This window comes from Molothrus aeneus, chromosome 1 (assembly GCF_037042795.1).
Source record: "Molothrus aeneus isolate 106 chromosome 1, BPBGC_Maene_1.0, whole genome shotgun sequence".
Classification (NCBI taxonomy): domain Eukaryota; kingdom Metazoa; phylum Chordata; class Aves; order Passeriformes; family Icteridae; genus Molothrus; species Molothrus aeneus.
In genome coordinates, this window is record NC_089646.1 from 70477936 (window position 1) to 70504346 (window position 26411).

Sequence of the window (26411 nt, forward strand, 5' to 3'; positions counted from 1 at the left end):
CCCAGATGCATTTAAAATACTCCAAATGAAAAGCATTTTCTTAAGTTTTTATTATGATTAAAGTTTTTATTATGATTAAAGGAGCAAAAGTGTACACTCACAAGACCCATTGTATATAGGGATAGGACACATGGAAAAAATTTGAATAGCAACCTGCAAAATCACCACACTTGGTCATGATGATTGATCCAAAAAGGCTTAAGAAGAAATATGAATTACAAAATTTCTATAATGCATTCTTAGAAAGGGAGGAAAAGCCTGGCAGTATCAGGGGTAGAAATAAAAACCAATTGCTTTATCAGAGTAGGTATGATTGGTAGTAGTTTAGAGTTTAATTTAGGAAATTTTGAGTGACTTATTCCAGGGGAGACATCAGGAAATTTGTCTGTAGAGAAATCTGGCTAAGTTAGAAGATTGCATTTTTTTTTCCCAAAAAAGGCGATGTGTTTTTTCAGTGTGATGATTCGGCACTATTGTTAAATTGCACCAGGAACATCTCTGTTAATGCTCATGCTTTCTTCGGGTCAGATTTTCATTCCTTTAACTCTTCATCTATGAGTAAATAATAATACTCAGCATAGAGGAAAGGCAAAGGGCCTCTGCTTTCCAGCAAAATTTCAAAATTTCTCTGCCTTAACTTCTTTTTTTTTTTTTTTACTTTTTTTTTTAATAAAGCATTCTGGTTTTAGAAAATATGGACAAATGAGAAAGTTTGTGTTTCTTTTTACCCTTGATACTGCAGCACTTTGGGTCTTGCTGGGAGGGACAGAAACTCTTTCAGCTTTCCTCTCTTTAAGGGGAAAAGCATCTGCCAAAGAACACGATGCTGTCAGTTGGGTTGTGCTTGATCAAGAAGAGGAAAGGGTGGTCAGCTCTAATCTCTTCAGAGACACTTGTGTCATCTACTCCAGCTTCTGATGAGCGTACCACCTTACTGCCTGCTTCATGGATCTCCACAAATGCCTCATGGAATGCTCCAGACACCTTCAGGCTCCGTGCTGAAGAGATACCAGAGAGATCGGCTGATGAGCTGAACAGGTCGGTGATACCCAAGGATTTTAAGACAGATGTGAGGTTATATTTTTCCTCAATCCTCATGCGGGGGAGATAAACTTTAATCTTCCTCTCTTCCATCTTTCTAGAACTGGTCCACTCCTTGAGATTTTCAAAGGTGATTGCGGTCTCAAGCTGCAAGGAAACAAACAAATTAGATCTCTGGGATGAGAGCACGACACCTTTTGTAGCAATGCAGTACCATTGTGGGTTTTTTCTCTTAAACTGACTGCTTTTCTTATGGTGTATTTTCTGGGTATATATGGATTAACGTGTCTAGAAGAGGAAAGCAAACCATGACTCTCTCTTCTCTGTCCTGCTTCCTATTTCTTTAATAGGCTCACTGGCAATTTATAGTCCTGACTAGATGGCTACTCAGCAAATTTCCCAAAGCTCTTGCCAATTTATCTTCTTTTCTTCAGAAATATATTCCAGAGGTCATTCTGTGCTTCTGAGTTGTAAGCTCTATTTACATTTAGGACCTCCAAGTAAGGAAGTGTTAAAGGTTTTACTAATACCTGAAGTATCTAGAGGCATTTGAACACAGCTAAATTTCTTCAGTAATAAATGAGCTATCAGTTATTACTGAAGAAATTTAGCTGTGTTCAAATGACTCTTTAATTTTATAATTTAGGTTCTTAGAGTTAGTGCGCAATCATTTCAATGAACTCGGATTTATTGCATAACTTTACCTATTCAAACTGCATTCCTGCTAATGACTATATTCTTTTCATACCAACAGTAATATGTCATGTATGTTTTACTTTCTGAAATTGCTTTAATAATTCCAGTACTCGTATTCAATTTTTAGATAGTTTAATTTTTGAAGACATGAAGGAAGCATGTTGAAGGCTATCAAACCATTCAATAATTACAAATACTCAAGCTAATATCGACTTCCCAGTAAGTTCCTCAGTATGCAGAAATTGAAATATAAAAGCTTTGGAGCTCAAAGTGCTGGAGTAACAGCTGCTTATCTGAGAAGAATCTGTTCTGCAGTGACAAAAATTTAACCCATTAAAGTAGTTGCTTATCAATCCATCCTCATACAAACTTTTGCAGGACCACTGAGAGAGATGCATGTCTCTATGCAACAATCCCGTGCTGCCAATATTCAGATCTGTGCTGGGGATGTGCTTTAAGATAACTTTATTGTGAAGAGTTTCTTTGCACCTAAAATTTCACTGTGTTCATGGTTTTCTGAAACCTAGCTGCCAGGGGCATACCTGCTCCAGGCCAGAGATGTCATCAGGCAACAGCACCCACAGGCTCAGCCGCCCACTGGCATATGGAAGCTCCAGGATTCTGCATTTCTCAGAAGGGATCTCTGCCACTTTAAATGTACCAATCTGAGACATCATCTGCACAGGTTTGCTTTCTTGCTGCAAAACCAAAGAAAACAATACAGTTTTCAGAAAGAGTATTCCTAGAGTGTAGAAATGCCTACTTATGGGTAAAGCTGATGATTGCTCTTTTTCAGTAAGATTATACAGCAACTCGTCGACTCCCTTCATAAATTCTCGAACATGACACGTTTAAAGTGATGTAGGCCCACATACCTCAGAAATTCTGAAAGGAACTGTCTGGGTATCTTCTTCCTTAAATGCTTTCTCCCACAATCCCTTGAAGTAGATGGCACTGACCAGGATCATGTCAGTTTGTGAGCTCACAGAGCTTGGTTGAAGGATATTTTTGATCGACCCTTTCAAAATGCACAGGAAAAGAGAACATCTATAATACATCTGTGTATAACACATCTTACTTGGCACTTTCAACATTAAATGGAGGGTAAAGAATTTGTGGGAAGGAGAGTGTAGGGCAAGGACATTGCTTTGGTTTTGTAGCTGTTATCTTGTAGTTCCAAGGTTGATTTGCTTACTACTGTTGGCAATAGTTGTTGTTTCTCTCCCTATAAAGAATTATAGTGAGAGATAAAAGATCCAGAGATTTACTTGATACAAAATTAGCATATTTTGTGTCAATGGGAAGAACCATTGGAACCTTGTATCCCAGGATGGTCTCCCAGCCAAACATTTAATACTTTTTGCATCAAACCAAAGTGGAAACATTGGTGTCAAACTATTTGTCAATGTGTAAAAAGCATATTTTAGTGCTGTCCCTTTTATCAGGACTGGAAATCTTTTAGCATATATTAGTCCCTTTTATCAGGACTGGAAATATTACATATCCAGAAAGCCTCTACAGATAGAGAGAGTCTTCTAACAGGGATGTGTCTGATGTTAGATGATAGTTCTGTATCTGATTTCTTATCCAAGATAATGAGCACAGGGAGATGTTTTGATTTTTCATCACCTGACTTAAATGTTCTCACATGTTGTTCAGACACGGTGGCAGAAGGGAAAATACTTGTGCTGACATTTGGCTTCCTCTTACCATTCGTCTGTTTTTCAACCCAGGAATTTATGAGCTCTCTGGATTTTTCTGCAGCTGTTTGAAAGCTGATGGATTCCAAGCCTCCCTTATACAGTTCCTTCACGCATTGAATGTATTCCTGCAAAGAAAGAGTATGCCATTTTCAGCTCAGAATGTCAAAGCATTTTGCAGATGTAAAAGGCAAGAATGAAATTAACAGATATGAGCAATCTGCTTATTAAGGCTCATCAGTAAACTATGAGCTAGTTCATAAGCATCTTAAGATTTGACATGCATTGTTTCAAGCAAGAGTATATGCCCACATTTTAAAAAATATTTTCCAGAACTGAGTTTAATCTAAAACATTCATTTCAGTTAAGTATGGGCTTTTTATTCTCTTTGCCCACTTTTAAATTTTTTTTTTTTTTGCAATGAATTGAATTTCAAATTAAATGTTCCTTTCAATGGAAAACCTTGGAACATTTTTGAGAACCTGAAGTTTTTTTCAGGTTTGTTTTCCAAGTTGAGAAAAGAGTTGGAGTTATCTCTTTATTAATTATACCTTGACTTAATTGGATCTTTATTGTACTTTGCACAAACATCTTTTTGGCTAGTCACATTTTTTCTCAAGAGTTTCAGGGGTTAGGGCTGTGATAGATAGAATCTTTCCATATGGAAGAAAATTTTTTTAGCAGACCCTACACTTCTGACAGTCCTTTTTGCATTACAGAAAGTTACAGTTTTGACATTCAGATCAGATCTTAGAGCAACTCACCGGCAGAATTGGGTATTTCTCTTCAGCATAAAGTCTGCTGGCGATGCTGATGGAATAATTGTCACTTGGTTTGGTGATTTGGGTGACAATGTCCTTAAGTGAAGCGTGGATGCTCACAGATGTGCCACACTGATTGATATGAATACAAATATAGAGATGATGTTACCCTAGTTTTAATGATGAGTAGGTATTACATACTATATAAAAGGAGTAGAGTAGTTCAGATGCTTTTGCTTAGAAAATGGTTCATCCTGTGCTTATGTAATTTTGTGATATATATAATTCAGTGCTGGTTTTCTACTGTAATTTCCTCATGCCATATGGGGGGACTTTTAATTTTCTGCTACAGTAATCTAGCTTCAGCAGACCAGTTCCCAATCAGTTCTGTTTAACCACTAGCACCCAGCTACTTTGCCTAGTTATACAAATATCTATAATTTCCCCCTATTGGCCCAATATTATGGTAATGGGTGTCATTTTATACTTGCTCTGAATTCTCTGTTACCCGCCTTCTCTGTTCATTCTTATGAATTAAATGTTCCCCCCAAATGCTGGATGAAGAGCTCTATGCACATTGGAATAGGGTTGGAACTGGTACAAGACTGCTTTATCTGATAGACTTTGCTCCCAGGAGAAACCAACATAGAGAAGGGATTAAATTGTTTCTGTACCTGAGATTCAGTACTCTCTCCAAATCCTGGGATTTTATCAAAGTGGATAGCCTGTAATTAAGAATAACAGTAGTTGAAATAACTGGTGTGACAAGAAAAAGGTTATGCAACAGAGATTAACACATCATGTTTGAAGCAAACCTATTGACTAACTGAGAATGACTCAAAAAGTGCAATCTATCAGTACCATCTCTGAACAGCCATGCATACTGTTGCCTGCTTAGATGATCCTTTTTTCTATTGAGCATCTAGGATTCAGCTCCAGTGTGTGCTACCAATAATGCCAACCTTCTTGTAGGTAACAAGCCAGCCACTCTGTGAAGATAGTGAGAGCTGTAGGAAACACATGAAACACTGCAGTCTGTGGATATGTTTTGGCTCTTTCCCTATAGATTTTATTTCCTTTCCCTATTAAAAAAAAAAAAATGTTGCTAGAATGTATTTTTGTCTTTGAGAATTCTACTGCTAAACTATGATAAAATTTAAATCCAGTCTCAAGATTTCGGGCTGATGCATTTATTTAGCACTGTGGGAGTTTCAAGTGGCCACAGGTTTTGATAACTCTGGATCCACATTTCTTAGCCTCTGAGGGACATTATCATATCATTAAGGGCTGTTGCTCTGGAGGGTTTAAATCCTCAATGTAGTCTCACCTTTTCTATCTGAGCCTTGGTGTTATCTTTTGCACCTATGTAGACCATGGAGAGGGTTGAAATGATGAGCAGAGGGGAGTAGCAGACATTCTCCTGGACACTCTGGCTTCTCAGCTCCCTGAATATGTCACAGCAAACTTCTGTGCTCACTGGACCGATGGAGGCCATTGTGCAGCAGTATTGCCTAGAGCAAAGAGCAGAAGGACAATAGCAATGTAATGATGGGAATAGCATACACACACACAACACGTGCACTTTAATAGGAATTTTCAGGCTATAAAATGTAAACAAGTAATTTGGAAATCATTCTATGTTAACATGTCTGTTTCTATTCTCACCTCTCATGCATGTTAGAAACTCTGTTTTCACAAATCTGTTTCCTTCTGCATTTCTATACATTCACCTTTTTTAACAGCTCCTCAGAGCTCTGGAATCTGTATGTGGTTTCTGTTTACCTTTTCAAAGAAGTCAAATAACAATTGCCTGTACTTATTTTATTCACTGAAGGCTACAGTTCCTTAGTACTTTGTAGTGGCTTGATGAAAACATGAAAATATTCTCTCTTTCATATACTTGCAAAGCTGGAAATTTAAGCACAAATTACATTTCCATTTGGTTTAGCTCTGGGCAGATAAAGGTAAAAGCAGAGGCTAGCTATTTTTATTTTCTAAGAATAAGTAGGTGTAGTAAAGTATCTATTTTTTGCACAATACTTACTGTCAGTAGATCTTCAAAGGCCTGTAGCTTACCCTTGTTTTAGTAATAGAAGCATGGACAGGCAATATAATTTGTCTAATGTCACCAAATCTAGGAGCAAGACTGATGCACAAAATTCATATTTCATTGTATTGTGCTTTCAGATATAGTTTGCTTTGCATCAACATGCTACGTTTTCTCAGACTGTAATCTGTCTGAGAAATTAAATTACTGTTTTTCAAAATCCAGCCCCTTATGTAGGAGCTAAATGCTAGGATCTCAAGTTTCTCTTTGTAGTGTTCAACTCTACCAAAATGTTTTGTGACTGGCCTCTTGGATATACACATACAGCCACACACATTTTTCTCTCACTTTCCTATCTGTATACATGATCCCACTTATAAGTTATTTAAAAATTGTACATCTGTGCACCCACGTACCTTTTTATGTTGTGTTCACCAACTCTATATTTTAGAAATGCAACTCTTAGAGAAATTTCACACTAAAATAAACTTAGCAAATTCACAGAACACCACAGTTCTGCTCTCAATTCACTCTTTTGAATGAGAGGTCAAGCAAGGAAACTTATTGCTTGTCTGTCAAAATCAATCTTAAAAGATACGGAATGGGAAGATAAGATGCTCTGAAATAGAATAATGTTTTGAGCACAAAATAACATTTTAAGCATAGAGAATAACTTTAAAAACCTCCCCAAAACCACAAACATTCAGATTTTACATATAACAAAACTGTGTAGAATGCATGTACAGTGGTGAGATTTGTAGAGAACATCATGTAAATATTCTGTCCTGAAAAATAGCAAACACAAGACAATCACTTCTCTCTTTTTAAGTTTAGTCAGAACCAAGGAATAATGCAGTGAGAAGGTAAATTTTTCTAGAAAAATTCTTACCTTCAGGCTTCAGCACCAAAGACAATACAGCTTTCCAGCTGTATGTGGGTATACTGGCTGAGCCTTTGGGAATTTATACAGTCTGAGTTGTGACCCACCCACTGCTGTCCCTCAGAAGTTTGACTTTTGACACCATAAAAATAAATTAATGGTATTAGGTCAGGTTTTTTTGTTTCAATGGGTTTGGGTTTGATTGAAGGGAGAACAAATATTAGTATTTTATGCTTTTTAACAGCGCTTTCCACCAGTACATCAGGACCATTTGGCTGGAGAAGAGGCTGGAAAACAATGCCCCATTTGCAATGAGATACTGGGATAGCAGTAAGAAACAAAAAATGTGAAAACCTTAGTGACACATAATTAGCAGTTATTAGTCAATATGTCAATAATTAGTCAATTTGTTATTATGGTCATAGTAATAGACCAGAACTCTCTTTCAGTTAGTCCCTTCTGAATGTACAAAATGCAGCCATGCTGGACAGAAGAGATAAGAGGACAGGACTTAGCCTTTTATTCTTCTTAAAAAATGGGGAAATAAAGTAGGGTGCATGTGACAAAACCAATTGAGATGAAAGTCAAAAACAGGAACATTTTCTTTGAGAAGCTGGAATATTTATAAAAGATCTTTCTATGAATGTGGTTTTATAGCAAAGTATTTTATTCTCAGGGATTAACAGCAAAACATAACTCTAGATAAAGTAAAAAACAGTCAGTTCAAATGTATTTGTGTATGCATTTGCCTTGTATCTCTCAGATCTTCCATGAGTAACTTAATGGCATGAGAGATGATGGAGGAACTGTGAAAACCAGCTAGAGTGTTCATGGTCTGTGGGATAATCATAATATATAATAGCAAGTATATTTCATTTATAAAAGCTATTGTTCTGTATTGGAATAATAGAATGGACAAACAGTTAAGAAACCATCCTGACCTCTGCAAAGCACAGTGTGATTTTTAAAAGTGGGGGAAGAAGGGGGGAAGGCAGGAGGGGGATCTCAAAGTCAGTATGATGTAATTCTTTAGAACATATGGGACATAACCGTGATCTCTGTTAAGCAGAGTAGTCTCCTGTACTGCTGTCAAAAGTTTAGGCAGTGCAGTATTCTTTACCTCAGTCTGCTTCCTTTTGTGAAAATAAATGTGCCATATAAATCTGCATTCCCCTCGATGAGTCGTTGTCTGTCAGCGTGTAGCTCAGGAGGTGAGGTGAGGTGAGGTGGTAACACAGACATCAGGAGAGGCAGAAGTGCTTTCTAGAAGTGCTAGGTAGCCAGAAGAAAATCTCACATATGATTAAATAGTGGGAGATGTGCCTGGACCCCAAGTCACACGTTGCTTTCCTTTTAAGCTTTGTGCCCACAAAATATTGATTATTAGTCATCCTTCTAAGATGATGATGAAAAAGCTGAAGTGAACATGCCAGTGTGGGCTAATGCCAGCTGTGCTGAACTAGGAGAAACTGTGGACTCCCTCGAGGGTCTTAGAAAGAGATCTGGATAGACCGGAGAGCTCAGCAATCACCAAATGTATGACATTTAACAAGAGCAAGTGCCAGATTCTCCATCTGCGATGGGGTGATCCTCATTGCAAGTACAGATCGGGGGATGAGAGGTTAAAAACAGCCCTTCATAAAGAGATCTGTGGGTTTGGGTCAATGGCAAGTTGAATATGAGTCAGCAGTGTGTCCTGGTAGCCAAAAGGACCAACCACATACTGGGGTGCATCAGGTTCAGCATCACCTGCTGGTTGAGGGAGGTGATTGACCCTGCCAAAGGCAGGGGACATCTTTAATGTCCCTTGAAACCCAAACTATTCTCTGATTCTATGATTTTCCCTCTCTACTCTGCACTGATGTGGCCTCACCTCAAGTCCTGTGTGCAGCTTTGGGCACCTCAATGTAAGAAGGACATCTCTCTGTAAGAGCCTGTAGAGAGGAGAGTGACAAAGATGGTGAAAGGCCTCGAGGACAAGAAGAGAAGGCTGAGGGGTGACCTCATCTCAGCCTACAACTACCTCAATGGGTGCAGTGGAGGGAGAGGTGTTGCTCTCCTCTCTCTGGTGACCTGTGATGAGCCACAAGGAAATGGAATGAAGCTCCATTGAGGGAAGCTCAGATTGGACACTGAGAAAAGGTTCTTCATCCAGAGAGTGGTCAGTCACACCCTGAAACAGACTCCCTAAGGAAGTGGTCACAGCACCCCGTGTGTCAGAGTTCACTGAGTATCTGGACAATGCTCTTAGTCATATGGTTTATTTGTAGGTAGTCTTGCAAGGATCAGAGAGCTGAACTCAATGATCCTCATAGTTTCCTTCCAATTTGAGATACTTTATGATTCTTCAAGCCTGTGTGTCTTCACTTAACAAGCTGTTTTATCACATTGTTTATAGTGCATCTCAGATTTATGCCACTATTTTCACTCCTTATCCTTTTTTTGTATAGGGCCACTTGATGTCCACAAGGGTTTAGTTCTACTTCCAACACACTGGTCTTCAATTGCTGCATGTGAGAGTTGGTCAGTGTATTTACCTCAGTGAAATCTGCCTTTCAAATGTCCTTCAAGACTCTCTGCTAAACAACCATAATTCCCATTCCCTTCGTCTGGTTGATCATACATGAATTACAGAAGTGTCCAGACCTGTATCACAAGTAGAGCTCATATGACCTGAATTTTAGGACTTACAAACATATTCAGGAAGGAGCTTCACTTTTGATGATCTTTTTTTTTTTACACACTATCACACTGCAAGAATAGAATTAAAATTATCCCAGTTGTTTTTTTTAATCTGGTGAGTTTAACTTCTGTGTAGTGTCCTGGTTCCAGATCTTCAGAACAGCTTTGTATGCATTTGATGTAGAGCTTTGTTGCATGATTTATAGGAAAATCATGTTTTCTCTCCAAGAATTGGAGCTTCAGGTTCAGAACACACCCACAATAAGCAAATACATGGAGGATAAAAAGCTCTGCTGTGATAATGTTTGGTAAAGGGAAGCTGTGTTCTTTATGAGGGGTCTGGTGTGGTTTTCTGTGCTCAGACTGGGAGTTAATGCAAGGCCCATTTTAAGCAACAGAATATACCCATGAGCAAATGAAGAACTGGAACAAAGCAGACCAGCATCATAACGTCGACCCTAAAAGGTCTTTTACAGTCTGCTTGACATGAGGTCTAAAGTAAGCAAACCTTCCTGCACTTGGAAGACTGTGACAACTGGCAATGGATTGTCCTGTCAAATACAGCTGTACTTGTACCAACAATTCAGTCACACATCCTTGTTTGACAATGCTTGTCCCAAGAAAGAGGTCAGCTAAGGCTCAATTGCCCTTTCCTCTGCCAGGCATTTCATTGTGGAGCTGTCCCTAAACCAACAGACTCTTGACTACCTGAGCTTTGGACAACTGACGGTGTAAAAGGAACTTAACCAAAAGGATATGAAGTTCAGGTCAGTTCACAGAACAAAGCCTCTCATCTAATCACAAAAACCTATTCAGAACTCAGGATTCTGTCCTTGATCCTGCTCTTTTGCCAATAGAAAGGAGCATATTAATTGTTTTGTGTTTGTCTTCATTCCACATTGTGACTCTAGAAGCTGGCTTTCAAGCAGGGACAGAGGTAACCAGTCACAGAGAGATTTACTGATTGCAGCTGACTGTCTAACTTGTTACCATTGCAGACCTGGGTGCTGCAGCTATCGATGGTTTCTCTCTTCATTGTTCTGTGGTTCTGTTTTTTTCCCCAGTACTAAGCAAATGAAGTATCTGGTCAAGCTCCTTCAGAGCCCATGGCCCACATGGCACCTTTCTACAACTGCTCTATTCCATTGGAGATGTGCACTGTTGCCTGCAGTGCTGCCTTGATCTCTCACAGACAGTGACAGGGCATTTGTCATTGCCCTTAATTGTCATTGCAATATCCCATATGACAACACACATCCCTTTATTCATTTGAGACTGACACAGGCTTAGACTTCATTATACAGATGATGATTTCTTACTGCTCCCCCTGACATAGGTTGATGTGACCTTCATGACATAATTTTCAATGATCACATCCCACAGGCCAGCAATGGGTTGGATGGGAGTCTTTGACTCCCATGTTTGAAAAACATCCTTACTGTGGTTGAATGGGTTTTAGCCTCACATACATGCAAAGCCTTTGCCTTGCTTCCATACCTGCTAAATATCTTTCTGTGAAAGCAACATGTGTCTGATGATAAAGGTGCCTTCATTCTGTCCAAGCTCAAATGCAAAAAGCAAGTGTACAAGTGTTGAAAGCAAGGAGAGTCCACCAGGCAGGAGTATAGAAGCTTTCACCATGCACTCAGAGATGAAATCTGAAAAGCAAAAATTGTGCTGGAAGGAAAACTGACAAGGGATGTGAAGGACAGTAAGAAAAGGTTTTTGGGTGCAACAGCAAAATGAAAACTAGAGAAAAGTCAGGATGATTGGAGAAGGTTCCTGATGATTTGAAAAACTGACTAATTTTCAGAAAGGAACAGGAGGAGAATTGAGGAGACTACAGGTCTCTGCAGTCACTGAAAAGGTGTAGTGCACTGCTGCAAGGCACTAAGGGTTAGTACTCATAATGATCTGTGTCAAGAAAAACACAGTCTCTGAGACACTGCCTAAAATACCATTTATTCCAGCTAACATTGAAAGGAAAAAGAGAATAATATAGATAATTTTTATTGTCACTCACTACAACTACCTGAAAGGAGATTATAGCCAGGTAAGGGTCGGCCTCTTCTCCCAGGTAAGTAGCAATAGGACAAGAGGACATACTCTTAAGCTCCACCAGGGGAGATTTAGGTTGGACATCAGGAAGAAATTCTTCACAGAAGAGGTGATTGGGCATTGGAATGGGCTGCCCAGGGAGGTGGTGGAGCCACCGTCCCTGGAGGTGTTTAAGAAAAGACTGGATGTGACACTCGGTGCCATGGTCTAGTTGACATGGTGGTCTTAGGTCATAGGTTGGACCTATAGCCTGCTTACATAGGTTGATCACCTCAAAGGTCTTTTCCAACCTAGTTGATTCTGTGATATTCCCTTAGCTGCTGGGAACCCCAAGCTGTGCAGCATTGGAAAGATCACCATCCACAGAGATAGGTGTTCACTGACACTTTGGTCTTTAGAGCTCTTGCAGGAATTTTTAAAGAAGAAAGCAGTTAATTTCTTCTGAGAAATGGAAGGATGTTCACATGAAGACCTGCTGCTTCACTTTATGATAATGCAAGGAGGCAGGGGATGCAGTCACTCATGCCAAGTGGGAGCTACCTACAGATTCCTCCCTTCTGACTCGTACACAGAGTTCATGCTGCAGCCCAGGGCGATGTGCAGGACAGCACAGGATGGGAAGCCAAGCTCCACGCTCAACAAGCTCAGGCCTGCACCTTCTCCTGTCAAATACTATGTAGGTCACTAATGCCCTGGTGTACCATTGTATTTGAGCTCAAATCCCTGCAGAAGGCTTCCAAGCATAGCCTCCTGGGAACATTTTGAGACATGTGAAGGAATAAAAGATGATGAAGAAAACCAGCTCAGATTTACCAAGGACAAATCTCTCCTGACAAACATCATTGGTGTCTGGGATGGGACAGTTTGTCGTATAAACAAAGGGAGAGCAGAAGATATTGTACACCTGACTTTAGTAAGGCCTTCTGGATGATCTCCCATAATATCCTTGTAGTCACACTGGAGAACTATAGCCTGAGTAAGCAGGCAGTATTTTGAGTGGAAAGCTGTCTGACAGCTTTCTGAGAGAAGCAGCAGGAGCAGGGCTGCTCCATGAGAACAGTGAGCTGGGCCAAGAGTCAGCCCTCAGGGAGGGCAGTGCCCTCACCACAATATCTGACCATAGGGAAGCAGAACCAAATGTCAGTGACAGGGTCCTCCAGCATCCATGGACACAGCAAGAGGAGAGCCAGGGCCATGGTCCATTTCCAGAGCCTAGGTTAGGGAGCAATGAAAACTGGTTGCTGCCTGTGGAATGGGAGGCTGGCTGACCTGGGCCCGGCCCCATAGCACCTGAGCAAGGGAAACAGGACAGACCCTGAAAGGGTGACAGCTCCAACCAAGCCTTCAGAACATGAGGCAATATAAGCCGGGAAGTCTCTCCACAGGTGAAGGCTGCAATCAGATCCAGTGACTACAAGGCAGGTCAGCAGTGACAGAGTAGGCTCAAGTTCAAGCCAGGAGATGAGTGCACAAGTTGTTGTCAAGCAGGCCATGGCCAAGCAGGGCAGGACTGAGGGGAACAGGAGAACAGCCCCTGATGTGGTGTCACTGGGGTGGGGGCTGATGGCCCGGGGTGGGGGGTAGCATGGGATCTGGGGATTTGGGCAGCTGGGAGAGGTCCCATGGAAGAACAAGGCCACTGAGGGCTTCTAGTGCAGCCTCTCCTGTGGGGACAGCGTGCCCTTGCTCCTCAGGGAGACCTGTGCTCAAGAGGGACTCACTTCAGAGTGACTCAGTGGCTGTGGGGTGCTAGGGGGCTGTTTCAGGGGACACAAAGCTGGGACAAGGGCAGTGGAAAGGAAACGGACATGGCATGAGAGGTCAAGAACGGAGTGAGATGGTCAGGGCATCCCAACAGTCCCCAGAGGCTGGTCAGGAACAAGCCAGGAAGGATGGTCTGGCTGGGTGGAAGGGGAATATTCAGGAGCCTGGCTCTGGGTAATGAGTGAGTGCTTTGTGGAGATTGGGAAGGTTTGTTAGGACAGGGCCCTGTGTGACCGGAGACCCAGGCTCCTCCTGCTTGGCAGGGGGCTAAGGCAGGACTGAGCTCACTGTCCAGGAGCAGCAAGGGCCATCTTTTCCCAAAGAGGAACAAACCAGGAGGCAAGGGGGGGATGCCTCATCTGGAGTCCTACCAGCCAGGGCTCAGCAGCTGAGCAGAGCAGGCCTGGAGACCATGGGCAGAACAGAGGCAGGTGCAAAGACAACATTGACCACAAAGTCAATTCACACAGCAGAGGCAGGTCCAGGTCCAGTGATCACAAGCCAGGGCCAAGGTCACATTAGGAGTCCTTGGCCAGGAATGGGCACAGCTGTGTTTGTACTGGAGAGTGACACACCACTGATGTAATACACATGGGAACTGAAAGTCCAGCACATAGCTCAGAGCTCCTGGGGTCACAGGTGTGGGAGAGGCTCCAGGACTCTCACAAATTCATTAGTGCAGGACTATTACAAATTCATTAGTGCACTCGGAGCTCTGTCATACACTTATGAGCAAAAGAGATGGGCCTGGAGACAAGGCTCCAAGGCTTAGGACTGAGGTCTGTCAGGAGGTAGAACTGGAACCTGTAGTGCACTTCAGTGCTATGTCTAGGCTGAAACAAGCTTCTGTTGTGGACAACAGCTTTGGCTTGGGGAGTTTCACTTAATTTCTTGCTGATTAACATTAAATTTTTGTTGTTTATTTGGTGTCTGACAATGTAACAAACCATGAAACAAACAGACCCTTCATCCTGCTTCCCCACATTTCACTTCAATACAAAAAGTGTCCTCTTGTGCTTACTAGTTTCAGCTTCCTTGTTATACTCAGTGCTCACCAGTCCCTTTGGTGGAGCAGCAAGCAATGGAAGAGGTTGTGATTGGTGTATAACTGTATATATCTGCCAGATAGTGCTGCTCACTTTTATTCTGTGCTCTAGTCTGCTTCAGGAGCTGCAGTTCCACAAGGATGTCCTTGCTGCAGCATCAGTGACCAGCAGGCTGCAGTTCCTCTGGAGTGTCACTGCCCTGCCATGAGCTGCCTGTGGCTGCAATGCCCCAGAGGTGACTCCCAAGAGTGTGCCTTCAGCTGTGCTCTTTATAACATCCCCTTCTTATTAACATCTCCATGTCTTCTCTTCTGTTTCTCCAGACACATCTGTCACACGTCTCTGTCCACTCTTTCTTAATTACACTCAAGCAGAGGTGCTGTTTGCTCTTCTGACTGGAGATTTGGCACAGTATGAGCTCTTTCCATTCATTACAGGGTCTGCTGCAAATGGCCAAGGACAGTTTGTGTCCTCCTCTCACCAATGGTGCCGGTACCTAATACAGGCTCCAGACCCATGTGCAGAGGGTGCTGGGGAAATCTCTTGCTGAAGCCGGCTGTGCTTTCAGGGTCCTAACACTGGCTATTGTCAGTTCTGGAACTTAAATAGCTGATAGTATTTTCTGTACATTTATTACCTCTCAACCGATTTCTTTTCCATGGTTTTGTCCAGTTCCCCTTTAAAATCATGTGAAATTTTATCATCTTCCACATTGTTTGACCATTAATTCCATCATTCAGCTGTTTGTTGTCAGCTACCTCTATGTGCTGGGGTTTTTTAACCACTTTCTGCTGACCTCTTTTGATGCCATTAAGTTCCTATGTCAGAAGATACACCAAATAGTCCACCTCTGACACTGCCTCCATAACACTCAGCACTTCAGAAACCTCTGCTCTTGAGCTCATCCCTCTCCTAAAAGTTTGACTGCATGGGCTCAGGGACACGTGAAGCAGCTTCCAAGCCTTGAATCTGAGCACTGTTTGTGGCAGAGCTGTGAGATGCCTCCATGGGGGTCTACATCCCCCTCACTCAAGAGAAGAATTTAGGTGGTGTCTCTTGACCGGCTCTTGCTAGTTTGCTTGGCCATGAACCTCAAGCAAGATGGACACTGCAAGTATTCATTTTGGACACTAGTAAGAAAATTATTAAATTTCCATTTCCATTTTATTGGAAATGACATGAGAAGGGAAAAGGAGAGAGCATAGTCAATTTCATGTCCCTTCCAGTGGTCAGATCCCAAAGTGGTGCAGCATTGGATAGGTCTTTATTCAGGGAACAGCACACTGCATATCCCATGCATGCTGAGGTTCACTGGTAGTGTGATCTTTACAATTTTATGGGTATGTTCTGTTTATAATTTCTACTGATGAATGAAAGTATACAGAAAAATGCTGCTTCACTTCAAGATTAAGACAATAATATGCCAGCAATATCATCACAGGGTGCCAGTTCAGGACCATCTGTGAGGTTCTCCATTCCTCCATCTGTGAGGCTCTCCATTATGATTAGCAGATGAAGTTTAGCCCACAGCCCCATGATATGTTCAGCACCGTATGGTCCTGGACACTACGCAGTATGTGCAGCCTAACTTAACACAAAACTGCACACACTGATCAGCCTGATCAGATCCATTTTTACATGGTCACTAACTCCTCAATGTACAGTGTTGTGTACTAACCAGTGTTCTGGTTAGGAGCACTACAGACACTGATTTTTGGATTTAACCTGCAGGCTTGATATTTGACCTACCTTATCACCACAGGCTTGTTTGGCAATCACTGGACTGTAGCAGTAGTGTAGGGAACTGCAGTATCTAATATCTTATGGGAAAGCCCCTGCCTTTCTGGTCTTGTTGTCACCTCCTGCTGTGTATCCCTTTCCTTGCCAAGCAGCCCCACCCTTGCTGCTTTTTGACAATCTCCTCTCTGCTGTCCCTTTTCCCTACTGATCAATCTTAGCTCACTAGCCAAGAAACAGAAAGCCCTGCTGTGTGTCAAAGCCTTTCTGGCAGACATGTAGCTTTCAGTTTGATTCAGCATGATGTGCTTTCTCAAATACCATTTGGGAACCCAGGACAGCTCTGCCCTGGAGTTCAGAGGGTTCTCTGCACTTCCTCTAGTGACTATGGTTACAGGATAATGCCTGCTAAATCTTGTGCCTTCAGCCATGGATTCAGTTTGCTTAGGAGACAGCAGGCCTCTCTCACAAGTCATATATGCAGGAATGTGGAATAGTCTCAGAAATTTATATTCCCCAAAGGGCAGGGAAGATATGTCATCTTCAACCCTTCCTCAAATGACATAACAAGGAAGGCCACAAATAGTTCACACAGCATTTCAAATGCTGTCCTGTGTGTGTCTGGTTTTGTTCCACACACCCCTGGCAGAACAGTAAACCCAGAACCACATGGCACATAGTGAAAATGGAGTGTAGTGAATGGACAGATGGCAGTTTATTGACATACCATCTTCAATGACGCTGCCAGGGGGGTAAGAAGGGCTGCAGGACAATACCCAGACTTTGTGGGAGCTGGGATTAGTTTTATTAAACTCTTACCAGACTTCAGAGCCAGGAAACAGCAGGCAGAGTTTGCTCTCCTCATGGTTGCTCTTCCCTCATTCCTTTGTAACACCCTCCACGCTGGTCTTTTCAGAATTGCTTCCCATGGGAGCTGCAGCAGCCACACTGACCTTGGCAGAGCCTTTGCAGCAGGTCCTGCCAGCCCAGACCAGCAATGCACAAGTGCAGTACTGGGCCCAGCCATTGATATAGAGGATCTTATTAACTTCCCTGAATCTGCACTTTTTCCTCTCATTTTAGCCTCTTTAGAGGGTGGTTTCTCTTTCATAAACAAAACAGCTCCATCCATTTTACAGTGTTTGACCATGATATTTTTTCCAGGACACAGACATTTTAAAATGCCTCTGATGTTTCACCAAATAATATTTCTGTCTTTTTCTTCAAAAAATTACTGGGTTTCAAGCCCAGTGCCACTGGCTTACATTTTCAGTATATTGATCATAATCATCTGCTTGCACAAAAATTAAGAACAAAATTGGAACCTACATTAAGCTCCCAGATCTAGTTTTCAACAGATGTCTCTCTGTCAGAAGACTTGAGACATCATTTTGTATCCCTAGTGACACCTAATGGCCCAATGTAGAATGAGTCAAATAGTTCTGTTTCACAGTGAGGACATTAGATGGACCTCTCTCAGATGTAGCTTTAGGAAACCATTTACCATTTCATTCATCTTCATTTCATTACCATTGATTTTCACAATTTATTTTCTTTAAAATAATCATCAAGCAAAGGAACAATTAAACAAGAGAATAGTTATTTTCCATATTAATGTTATATAATTCAATAAATATTAATTTTATTTTCATTGTACCTAGAAAGCACAGAATGACAGATATACTTGTTTCAGTTTAATAACAGATCTATAATTGTTTATAAACTTTCACCCTCTGCTTCTTAGAAAAGTATTTTCTACATCCTGCCTTTTTCTTTTTTGTTTTACTTGTAGCAAAACTCTCTTTGCTGCCTTAGGTTTTAAGAGAAGCAGAACATTATATGCATAGAAATGCTTGAAATTGCATAAACAAGAATATGTTTTTACTTGAATACTTCTAACCGTGTCTAATCCCTTAAAACTGTCTTGGGAAGACCAGTATTTGCAGCTCTTCCATAGGCTTCATAGCAGCCAAATATGTTTCCCTATAGTCAGCATCATCATTTCAAGTTATATTTAATACTTCTGAAATGTTTGAGGCAGCTCCAAATACTGCCAACTATCTCCCTTTTCTAAGCACTTTTTTAGTACTGTGATTTGAAGTTCTGCACGTGTATGCCAGCAGAAGAAAGATTGCTTAAGTCTGTGATCAACACTAGTAAGTCTTTCAATTGGAAAAACTGCAACCTGAAGAACCTTCCCCCTAAAGACTCTGAAATAGGAAATGATACCTCTAGGGGATTATGTTATCAAAAGGCAGTAACAAAAGATTTTCTCACACGGTTCCTGTGGGTATTAGACAGCTGAAGCAGTCCACCTTTTAAGAAAAATAGCAATCCTTTCCTCATGTTTTTGAACTTGTATCTCTTAGGCATCACCTTAATGTATTTCCTGGGGGCAATTAGAGGAATATTTTAAAACTCTCTGGAAATACAATAGCAGATTTAAAAAACTGAGTTATTTGATATGTCATATGGAGATGAGTGCAAGGTAAAAATAGGAGCTATGGGGCTTATCTTGCTTAGATTCAGAATTTTAGGAAAAGAAATGTTAGGCTCTTGAATGATTTCTATATAGGTACATTCTGGTTTTGAAAATAGTATCTAAATCCTAGTCTAAACTCATTCTGTAAATAACGATGACCCAATATATATTTTGGTTGTGTGGTGCAGTAACACAAAACAGGTAGAACATGTTTAGTTTGCAGTGCTTTTATTAGAATAAATAGAAAGATCAACAATTGACATTCACAAAATCATTGGCATATCATGGGAATGAAGATGGGAAATTGTATCAGTCAGGCAGGTGTTGTGTTTGGAGATGATGATTTAAGAAGAAATGCGAAACTTTCTGTATGCCCCCTCTGAACAAGACCTTAGCCTTACAGTATGTGCAGCACAAAGAAGCACAAATGCATTACTCAAAGAATGATTGCTGAAATTAAGAATTTCATCTGCAAGTTGTCCAGGCATCAATTCAAAGATGGTTGCACAGTGAGATCAACAGAAAGGAACAGGATTATTTTAATAGCTGTGTTTATTTCCTGTAGAAAAACCAGACTCTCAGTATCAGTGTCAGAATTTCTCACAAGAATAAAAACAGTGGTCCTGAATCCTAAGTTGTTCAATCATGATGTTAAGCTACCTCTTGAAGTTCTTATTTATTCCTGGATATAAGTCCTAAGTACAACTTGTGTAAGCAGAAATATCAGCACCCAAAGATCTGAAAAGTCACATGCTTCTTCAGAAATATACCCTAGATACTGAAGGCTTTCCACTTAGTGAAGAGATAAGATTATACTACAATACTAGAGTAAAGGGGGTCTGTTTCTTAGGGGTAGGCAAGCATTATTTCCAGCCCTTTTTCTCATTAGGGAGAACAATATCTACCAAAGAGGAGTATCATGTCACTTGGATTGTGTTTGATCAAGAAAAGGAATGGGTGGTCAGCCCTGAACTCTTCAAACTCAGAGGAATGTTGGCTGTCTCCAGTTACAACCTCTGAGCCACCTGCCTCAGTGCCCTCTTCAGTGACTTCCATGTATGCCTCATGGACGGCCTCAGACACCCTCAGGCTCTCTGCTGAAGAGATGCCAGAGAGGTTGGCTGAGGGGCTGAACAGGTCAGTCATACCCAAGGAAGTCAGGACAGATGTGAGGTTATATTTCTCCTCGATCTTCATGCGTGGGAGGTACACTTTCACCTTCTTCTTTTCCATCACCCTGGGACTGGTCCATTCCAGGAGTTTATCATAGCTGATTTTGTTCTCAAGCTGCAAAGAGAGGCAGGGAATTAAATGTCTGAGACAAAAGTTAAATGGAATGCTTTCTTGGAATGCTTTCTTCATCACTTTCATTTTTTATTTCCCCTAGGACAAACTTCTTCTTTAGTAAACATTTGAAACCACTCACAGTAATAGAAGTCCTGCTACCTTGCCTGCCTCTGATACCTGATGGAGATTGGTGCATATGGCAACATCCTCTTCTGCAGGGCTGCAGCAGCACTACACTGCTTTACCTTCATTTTATAAAACCGAGTTCAGGACTCTCCTAAGAGGCTCTGCCTCAGCACCTGGCAGATTTTGTGCTCCCCTCCCAGCCCAGCACACAGCCATGGGGTGGGCAGCTGCAATGTCAATGGGCAGCAAAAGGTCTGACAGCAGCCAAGCCCCACTAAAGTCACAGCTCTTCTGCTCGCCCTGCCAGGGCCATACCTGTGCCAGGCCAGAGATGTCATCAGGCAGCAGCACCAACAGGCTCAGCTCTCCACTGGTGTATGGAAGCTCCAGGACCTTGATTTTATCTTCAGCCACTCTTCCCACTCTGAAGGTGCTGTTCTGATACATCATTTGCACAGGTCTGCTCTCTTGCTGCAAAAACAAAAATGTGAGATGATGCAATGTGGGAGCAATCTTTTTCTTTGGTCAGACAAATGTACAAGGCCTTTGAAAGGACAGGACTCAATCTTCAACCATGCTGCCTTTGGAAAAGAGCTGTATCTCCATTTTCCTCTCTTGCTTGCTTGTGTGTCCTGGAAGCGTGGTCAGACACAGATCTTGTGAACACTACTTGGCTTTAGGCCCACTTACTGACAATGATGGACTCAGAAAAATCACCCAACCTGTGACAGATATTTGTAGCACCCAGACTCCTGCCTGTGTGAGCCAACAGCTGCCCTGGCCAGAGGTGTGTCCTTGCCCTCCTACCTCAGTCATGTTGAAAGGCTCTTCCCGAGTGTATTCTTCTTTAAATGCAGTTTTCCATATCCCTTTGAAGTAAATGACATTCACAAAGACCAGCGCAGTATGGAGATCAACAGAGTCTGACACCAGGAAATCTTGGATCCGTCCTTTAAGAAAGAGACGGGGCAGAGAGAGGTAAGATCCAGCTCCTCTGCACAAATCTCTGTGATGTTGGGTTGAGGGTGGTGGCTCCTGTTTTGTGGAGTTTAATTTTCACAGCAATAAGCAACCTGCACTTGCTTGACCCACCTTTTCTAGAGGTTATGAGGAGAGGAAGACAAGGATGTAGTTTATGGTAGGTGAGCGAAAATGCCTGCTACCAATTTTTGAGTCCTTACCATTTGTCTCTTTCTCCACCCAGGAATTGATGAGCTGTCTTGCTTCCTCTGCAGCTGTTTTGAAGTCAACTTCTTCCAGCTCTGCTTTGTAGAATTTCTTTGCACACTTTATGTATTCCTAATAGCAAAAGGGTTACAGTTGTCAGACTGATGAGGACTTGGAATTGTACAGATGTTTTAAGCAAGATTGTGAAATAAAGCAGAATGGTTTAAGGAACAGTGAATGTTTACTCCTGGGTTTGAGCATCAGACACTGAACATGTCAGTCACATCTGTCTTCCTTAACTGAATCTTAAAGCTGTACAAGAAAGACTGCTTCACATGTATAGGTCTGGCACTTTTTGATGAGACAGGGTTCCAAGTTAAAATTTTGATATATTTCCTTTGTTTTACCAAAACAGTTTCACTTTAACAAGCATTTCTAAGGACAGACAATGTTTGTCTCCTTCTCTTTGTGTTCACTCTTTAGGGTTTTGAACATTGTGTTCTCACATTCTTAGATTTCAAAAGCAAAGCTTCCTTTCACTAGGAAAACTGACAATTCCAGTTTCCAATATTTCAACTAATAAATTTTATTTAATTTCCCTTAAAATTTACATTTTTCATCACATGCCATTTTTCTGGTAAATTAACAGCAATCTTGATTACTCCCTGTGATTTGCAATATAGGCATATTTTATGCCATTATATCTTTTGCCTTCATCTAAGAGGCACAGAAAAGTCCAAACTCATTTTGTACCAGTTCCTTTCATGGCTCACAAGCACCTCTTCATCAACAGAGTGGGCTACTGTTGGTGGTGCATCTCTAGGGCAGAGTCACAGGGCATTTACAGGAAATCTCATGGAAGTCAGTTCACAGTGTAACTCACCTGAAGAATAGGGTATGTTTTTTCAATATAGAGTCTGTCAGCAATCCTGAGTGAGTTAGTAGCATTTTGCCTCCTGATGTCTGAGAGGAGATCCTTGAATGTTTTGTGGATGTACTCAGCAGTGCCACACTGAGGTGATGACATGAAAAAAGAAGATAGATTGCATAAGGAAATAAGATCCTAAAGTCTGGTCCCTTTCAGTTAAGAGTGATGCTACAGGGCAGTCTTCCGCCACAGACTGTCTCCTTTGCGACAGCCAGTGCTGTGGTGGTGGTGCATTGAATGGGCAAGTTCATCCTTGTCAAGACAAATCCCCTGAAATGTGCTTTTTAAAAGATGCAGTTGAGTTCCTATCACTGAGACTTCTGGGCTCTTCTCTGCCCAGCATCTTCCTGCCTAGCTGAAAATTGTCCTGCCCTGCTGTACCCTGGCTCTGGGTACTGAGCCCTCTTCACTCATCCCCCGGCAGCAATTGCCTGGGAAGACACCCTGGTGCCCAAAGCATTCTCCCCACACCATTACTTGTTCTGATGCAAGATAAGCAACCTACTGTCTTTCTATGTTTGCTCCCTCCCTCCCTCCACAGATCCCCTTGGTTTGAGGCCATTACTATAGTTTTTGTCAGGGTCTGAAACAGCTAGGAGGAGAGGCAGAAAAGTTCTACTTTTGTTCTGAGAAAATAAGACAGAAAGGAAGATTAAATTATTTCTCTACCTGGGAGTCAGAAATGTCTCTATCCTCTGTAACATTATCAAAGTGAAGGACCTGCAAGAGAAAATACCGGTGGTAGAAATGAGAAGCATGACCAAAAACAATGTGAATTTGAGATTTATACATGAGATTTTACACATGCTTGTGTAAAAGAACCTATTGGGTCAGAAAAAAAAAATATGAGAAAATAGATTAACTAAAAATTCACAGGTAAGTTTGCAAGTGGTCTAAGCCATCTGTGACCTTCTTGTAAACTGTCAATACTATTCTTTCCTTAGATTATATTTTTTTTCTACTGAATATCTAGAAATTAATTGAGTTATATATTATGTATTGCTAAAAATAGTCTGTCTTCCTGTCTTTCTGGGATTTATCTTCTATATGTATTAAAAAAGCAAATCTGATAAGGTTATTTGGAACTTGTCAGAATTTAAAAAACATAAGATTGCTGACTGGTAATCTATTTTGCTATTGTCCCTGAGATTTTTTTTTTTTTTAATGTTTAAGTCAACTGCCTGTTATATTGAAAATATGCACCTTTCTATTAGTATTTTCTATGTGTAACTCTTGATTCAGTTCTCTATTTTGTGACTTTGGCTTAGTTCTTGTGCCTTGAAACAGGTAAAAACCTCACCAGTGGATATTTTTCAGTGATGTTACTTAGAAGGAACAAGTAGCATAAGTAGAGGTGACTTTACACCTGTGTAAATAACGTACCTTCTGCATCTGGGATTGAGTCTTACCCCTTGCTCCCATATACACCAGGGCCAGGGTTGAAAGCATGCTCAGGGAGGAAAAGAGCACGTTGTCATTGCTGCGGTGCAATTTCACCTCTTTGAATACATCAAAACAAAATTCTGCATTTGCTGCACTGATGGAGCCCATTGTGAAATCCCTGTTGTCTGAAGGAAACAGAAAGAGTCTGACTTACTGTGGTGAAATAGGTCAATTGTAATGCAAAAAATTCAGTGCACATGAACCCCAAACAGAGTTTTTTCAGCAAACAGAATCCAGTCATGTGGATTTAAAAGGCAGATATGGTTTTGGATTCATGAGCAATCAAAGTGCTGGACATCTGCCGGCTGTGCTTAGGCTGGTGAAAGAAGAAAACACAGACTAGAAAACACAGTGTGCAGCTGCTAGAGAATAAAATCCTGGGTACTCTGCCATATCTATCACAGTCCCTATCAAATCAACATGTTCATGTGACAGTCATCTCCTGATGTGAGGTAATTTGAACAACAATGCATCTAACTGTTCCCCTGATAGAATGGATGCTCATTCTCTCTCTAAATTGAACTGATTGCATAGGCGACATAAGGTAGATTTTTTATTATTTACCTATTCTACTTACTGTGATATTTTAGGCTCTAAGCTCTGTTTTTGTTCCTGGAGAAGAAACAGATTCATGAAGCAAATGCTTGGGGGTTTTTTTGTTGTCATTTATCATTGAAAATGTAACTATTAAAGATAACACAGAACTGTAGAATGATGGGATCATTTGAACATTCTGCACTCCTTGATTTCATTCAGAGAATATCTTACATAACCCCTGGAATTTAAACAAATTCAATTTTGTCTTTTAATACTAAATGAAAAGTTAAAGCAGTAGAGGAAGAAGGAAGAAAGTCTGTTGTAACTTATCACCAGCTTTACAATGTGGAAGAGTTGGTAAACAAAATTATAGTTCATAAATACAAATAATTTGACTTTATACATGGCAGACTGTGAAACAGCAAAATAATACAGACAATACATCTGAAGGTAGGTAAGGTTTCTGCAGAAGGCATCCTGTGATAGTTTCTTCAACTGATACTGAAGGCCACAAACATGAGGTTACATCAATACAGTTATAAGTATTGTAAAAGACAATTGTTATTATCTTGCATATTAGAACTTAAGCCATAATTGAAAGAAATGCTTACCTTATCAGATTCACCAGGGAAAGGTAGAGCACAGCTTCTCAGCTGTACTTGGGGCAGACTTGACAAACCCCTTGGAATATATCTTGTGTTATTTTGTGACACGCCCCATGCTGCCTGTTCTGTGTTTACCCAATAAAGTGATGGATGGAGCTCAATATCAGACGTGCACTTTTACTTGGAATAAGTCCATTCTTTGAAACAAAAAAAAAGAGCCCGAAAAAGGGATTTTAATTTAAAATTTCTGAAAAGGAAGGTTTATTCATCATAGCACATGAAACCTTGCAGAAAAGACAGGAGAACATAAAAATGACTGAAGCAAAAATAATGATAAAGGCTATTCATTGGAACTTGAATAGTAAGTATGATTTGGTTATGGCAGCAAATAGTGTAACATTGCTTGTGAAAATAAAAAGGAATGGTGAGGAATTCAGTCTTGTAGAATGTCTCTAAGGAATTTTGTCTTATTTTCCCTAATATTCCTGTCTTGAGTAGTGACAGGCCAGATCCATTTCAGAGTCACCATTTTGTGAACTTACAAATTTTGCTAAGCTCAGCATATGCAGGGCTGTATTTATTGCAAGTTTTCTCCCATTGTTGGCTGGACTACCAGTATCACCAGTCTTCATTCCCACCAGAATCCATAGCTCTACCTAAAGAACAGAGAAAATTTGCCACTGAGGAACATAAGAAAGAACATTTTCTTTCAATGTTTATTGCCAAATTTAATAAAATTGAAGTACATTTTTCTGCAAGAAGTTATATGTATTTGTCTGGTGTCCCTTGCTGCATTGTAAAAGACCAAAGACATAGTGTTTCATGGAGCACAGTTTTTCATTCCAGAGCAATCTAGTTCAAGAAAATCAGACACAGTCACAGTCTGGGCAGCACATCAGTGGAAGAAAATCCTCAGTGAGAGTGTTTTGGGAATACAAATTAATTTCAATGCATCTATACAGGGAAGAACAACTGAAAAATGTGTTAGGGAAAGAGAATTTGACAAAGTAAGAAAGACAAGATTTCTGTAACTTTTTAATTCAGGCATCAGGATACTTAGATCCTAGTCAGATGCTACCAGAAAAGGATTTGAAGTCACCGCTACAATTTTGAAGGGTAGTTTAAGGTGTGCTGTTCTTTTCCACAGGTCACAGCACCAGATGCTAGGTTCAAAATGTGCCTTTTTTACATACAGAGACCATTCTTACAAGACCATTCTTACATTCTTCCACAAGCAACTTCATGGCACGTCAGCTGAACAAACCAGCTGAAGAAACATTCATGGTCTGCAACACAGTCATAATATACAATAGCAAGGAGAAGCCAGTTGCATAATTCCTTTGAAATAAAAGAATAGACGGACAATAAAAGAAAATGCTTTGACCTCTCAAATGCCACATAATTTTAAAACAGAAATCCAAAGT

At 40.9% G+C, this 26411-nt stretch overlaps 2 protein-coding genes across 2 annotated transcripts; both read right to left on the minus strand.

The window, feature by feature from the left end:
- Positions 1-792: 792 nt before the first annotated feature.
- On the minus strand, positions 793-5693 carry LOC136562405 (ovalbumin-like). The gene is made up of 7 exons (XM_066559207.1): positions 5526-5693; positions 4873-4923; positions 4202-4330; positions 3448-3565; positions 2613-2755; positions 2280-2435; positions 793-1188 (listed from the first exon to the last, which is right to left on the minus strand). The coding sequence occupies exons 1-7, from the start codon at positions 5691-5693 to the stop codon at positions 793-795; spliced, it is 1161 nt and encodes a 386-aa protein (XP_066415304.1).
- Positions 5694-19741: 14048 nt separating this feature from the next.
- Positions 19742-23962, minus strand: LOC136562412 (ovalbumin-related protein Y-like). Its single transcript, XM_066559221.1, has 7 exons — positions 23786-23962; positions 23072-23122; positions 22358-22486; positions 21489-21606; positions 21115-21257; positions 20623-20778; positions 19742-20181 (listed from the first exon to the last, which is right to left on the minus strand). Exons 1-7 carry the CDS (start codon positions 23951-23953, stop codon positions 19780-19782), a joined length of 1167 nt encoding a protein of 388 aa, XP_066415318.1. The 5' UTR covers positions 23954-23962; the 3' UTR covers positions 19742-19779.
- Between the last annotated feature and the right edge of the window lie 2449 nt (positions 23963-26411).

Excerpts from the sequence above, each read along its gene's own strand:
- LOC136562405 (XM_066559207.1), bottom strand. The coding sequence starts at position 5,693 with ATGGCCTCCATCGGTCCAGTGAGCACAGAAGTTTGCTGTGACATATTC. Across the intron at positions 4,331-4,872 it reads GAGAGAGTACTGAATCTCAG|TGTGGCACATCTGTGAGCAT; the intron begins GTACAGAAACAA and ends CATATCAATCAG. Across the intron at positions 2,436-2,612 it reads TTCCTTTCAGAATTTCTGAG|CAAGAAAGCAAACCTGTGCA; the intron begins GTATGTGGGCCT and ends TTGGTTTTGCAG.
- LOC136562412 (XM_066559221.1), bottom strand. The coding sequence starts at position 23,953 with ATGGGCTCCATCAGTGCAGCAAATGCAGAATTTTGTTTTGATGTATTC. Across the intron at positions 21,607-22,357 it reads AAACATACCCTATTCTTCAG|GAATACATAAAGTGTGCAAA; the intron begins GTGAGTTACACT and ends TTTTGCTATTAG. Across the intron at positions 20,182-20,622 it reads ACATCTCTGGCCTGGCACAG|CTTGAGAACAAAATCAGCTA; the intron begins GTATGGCCCTGG and ends CTCTCTTTGCAG.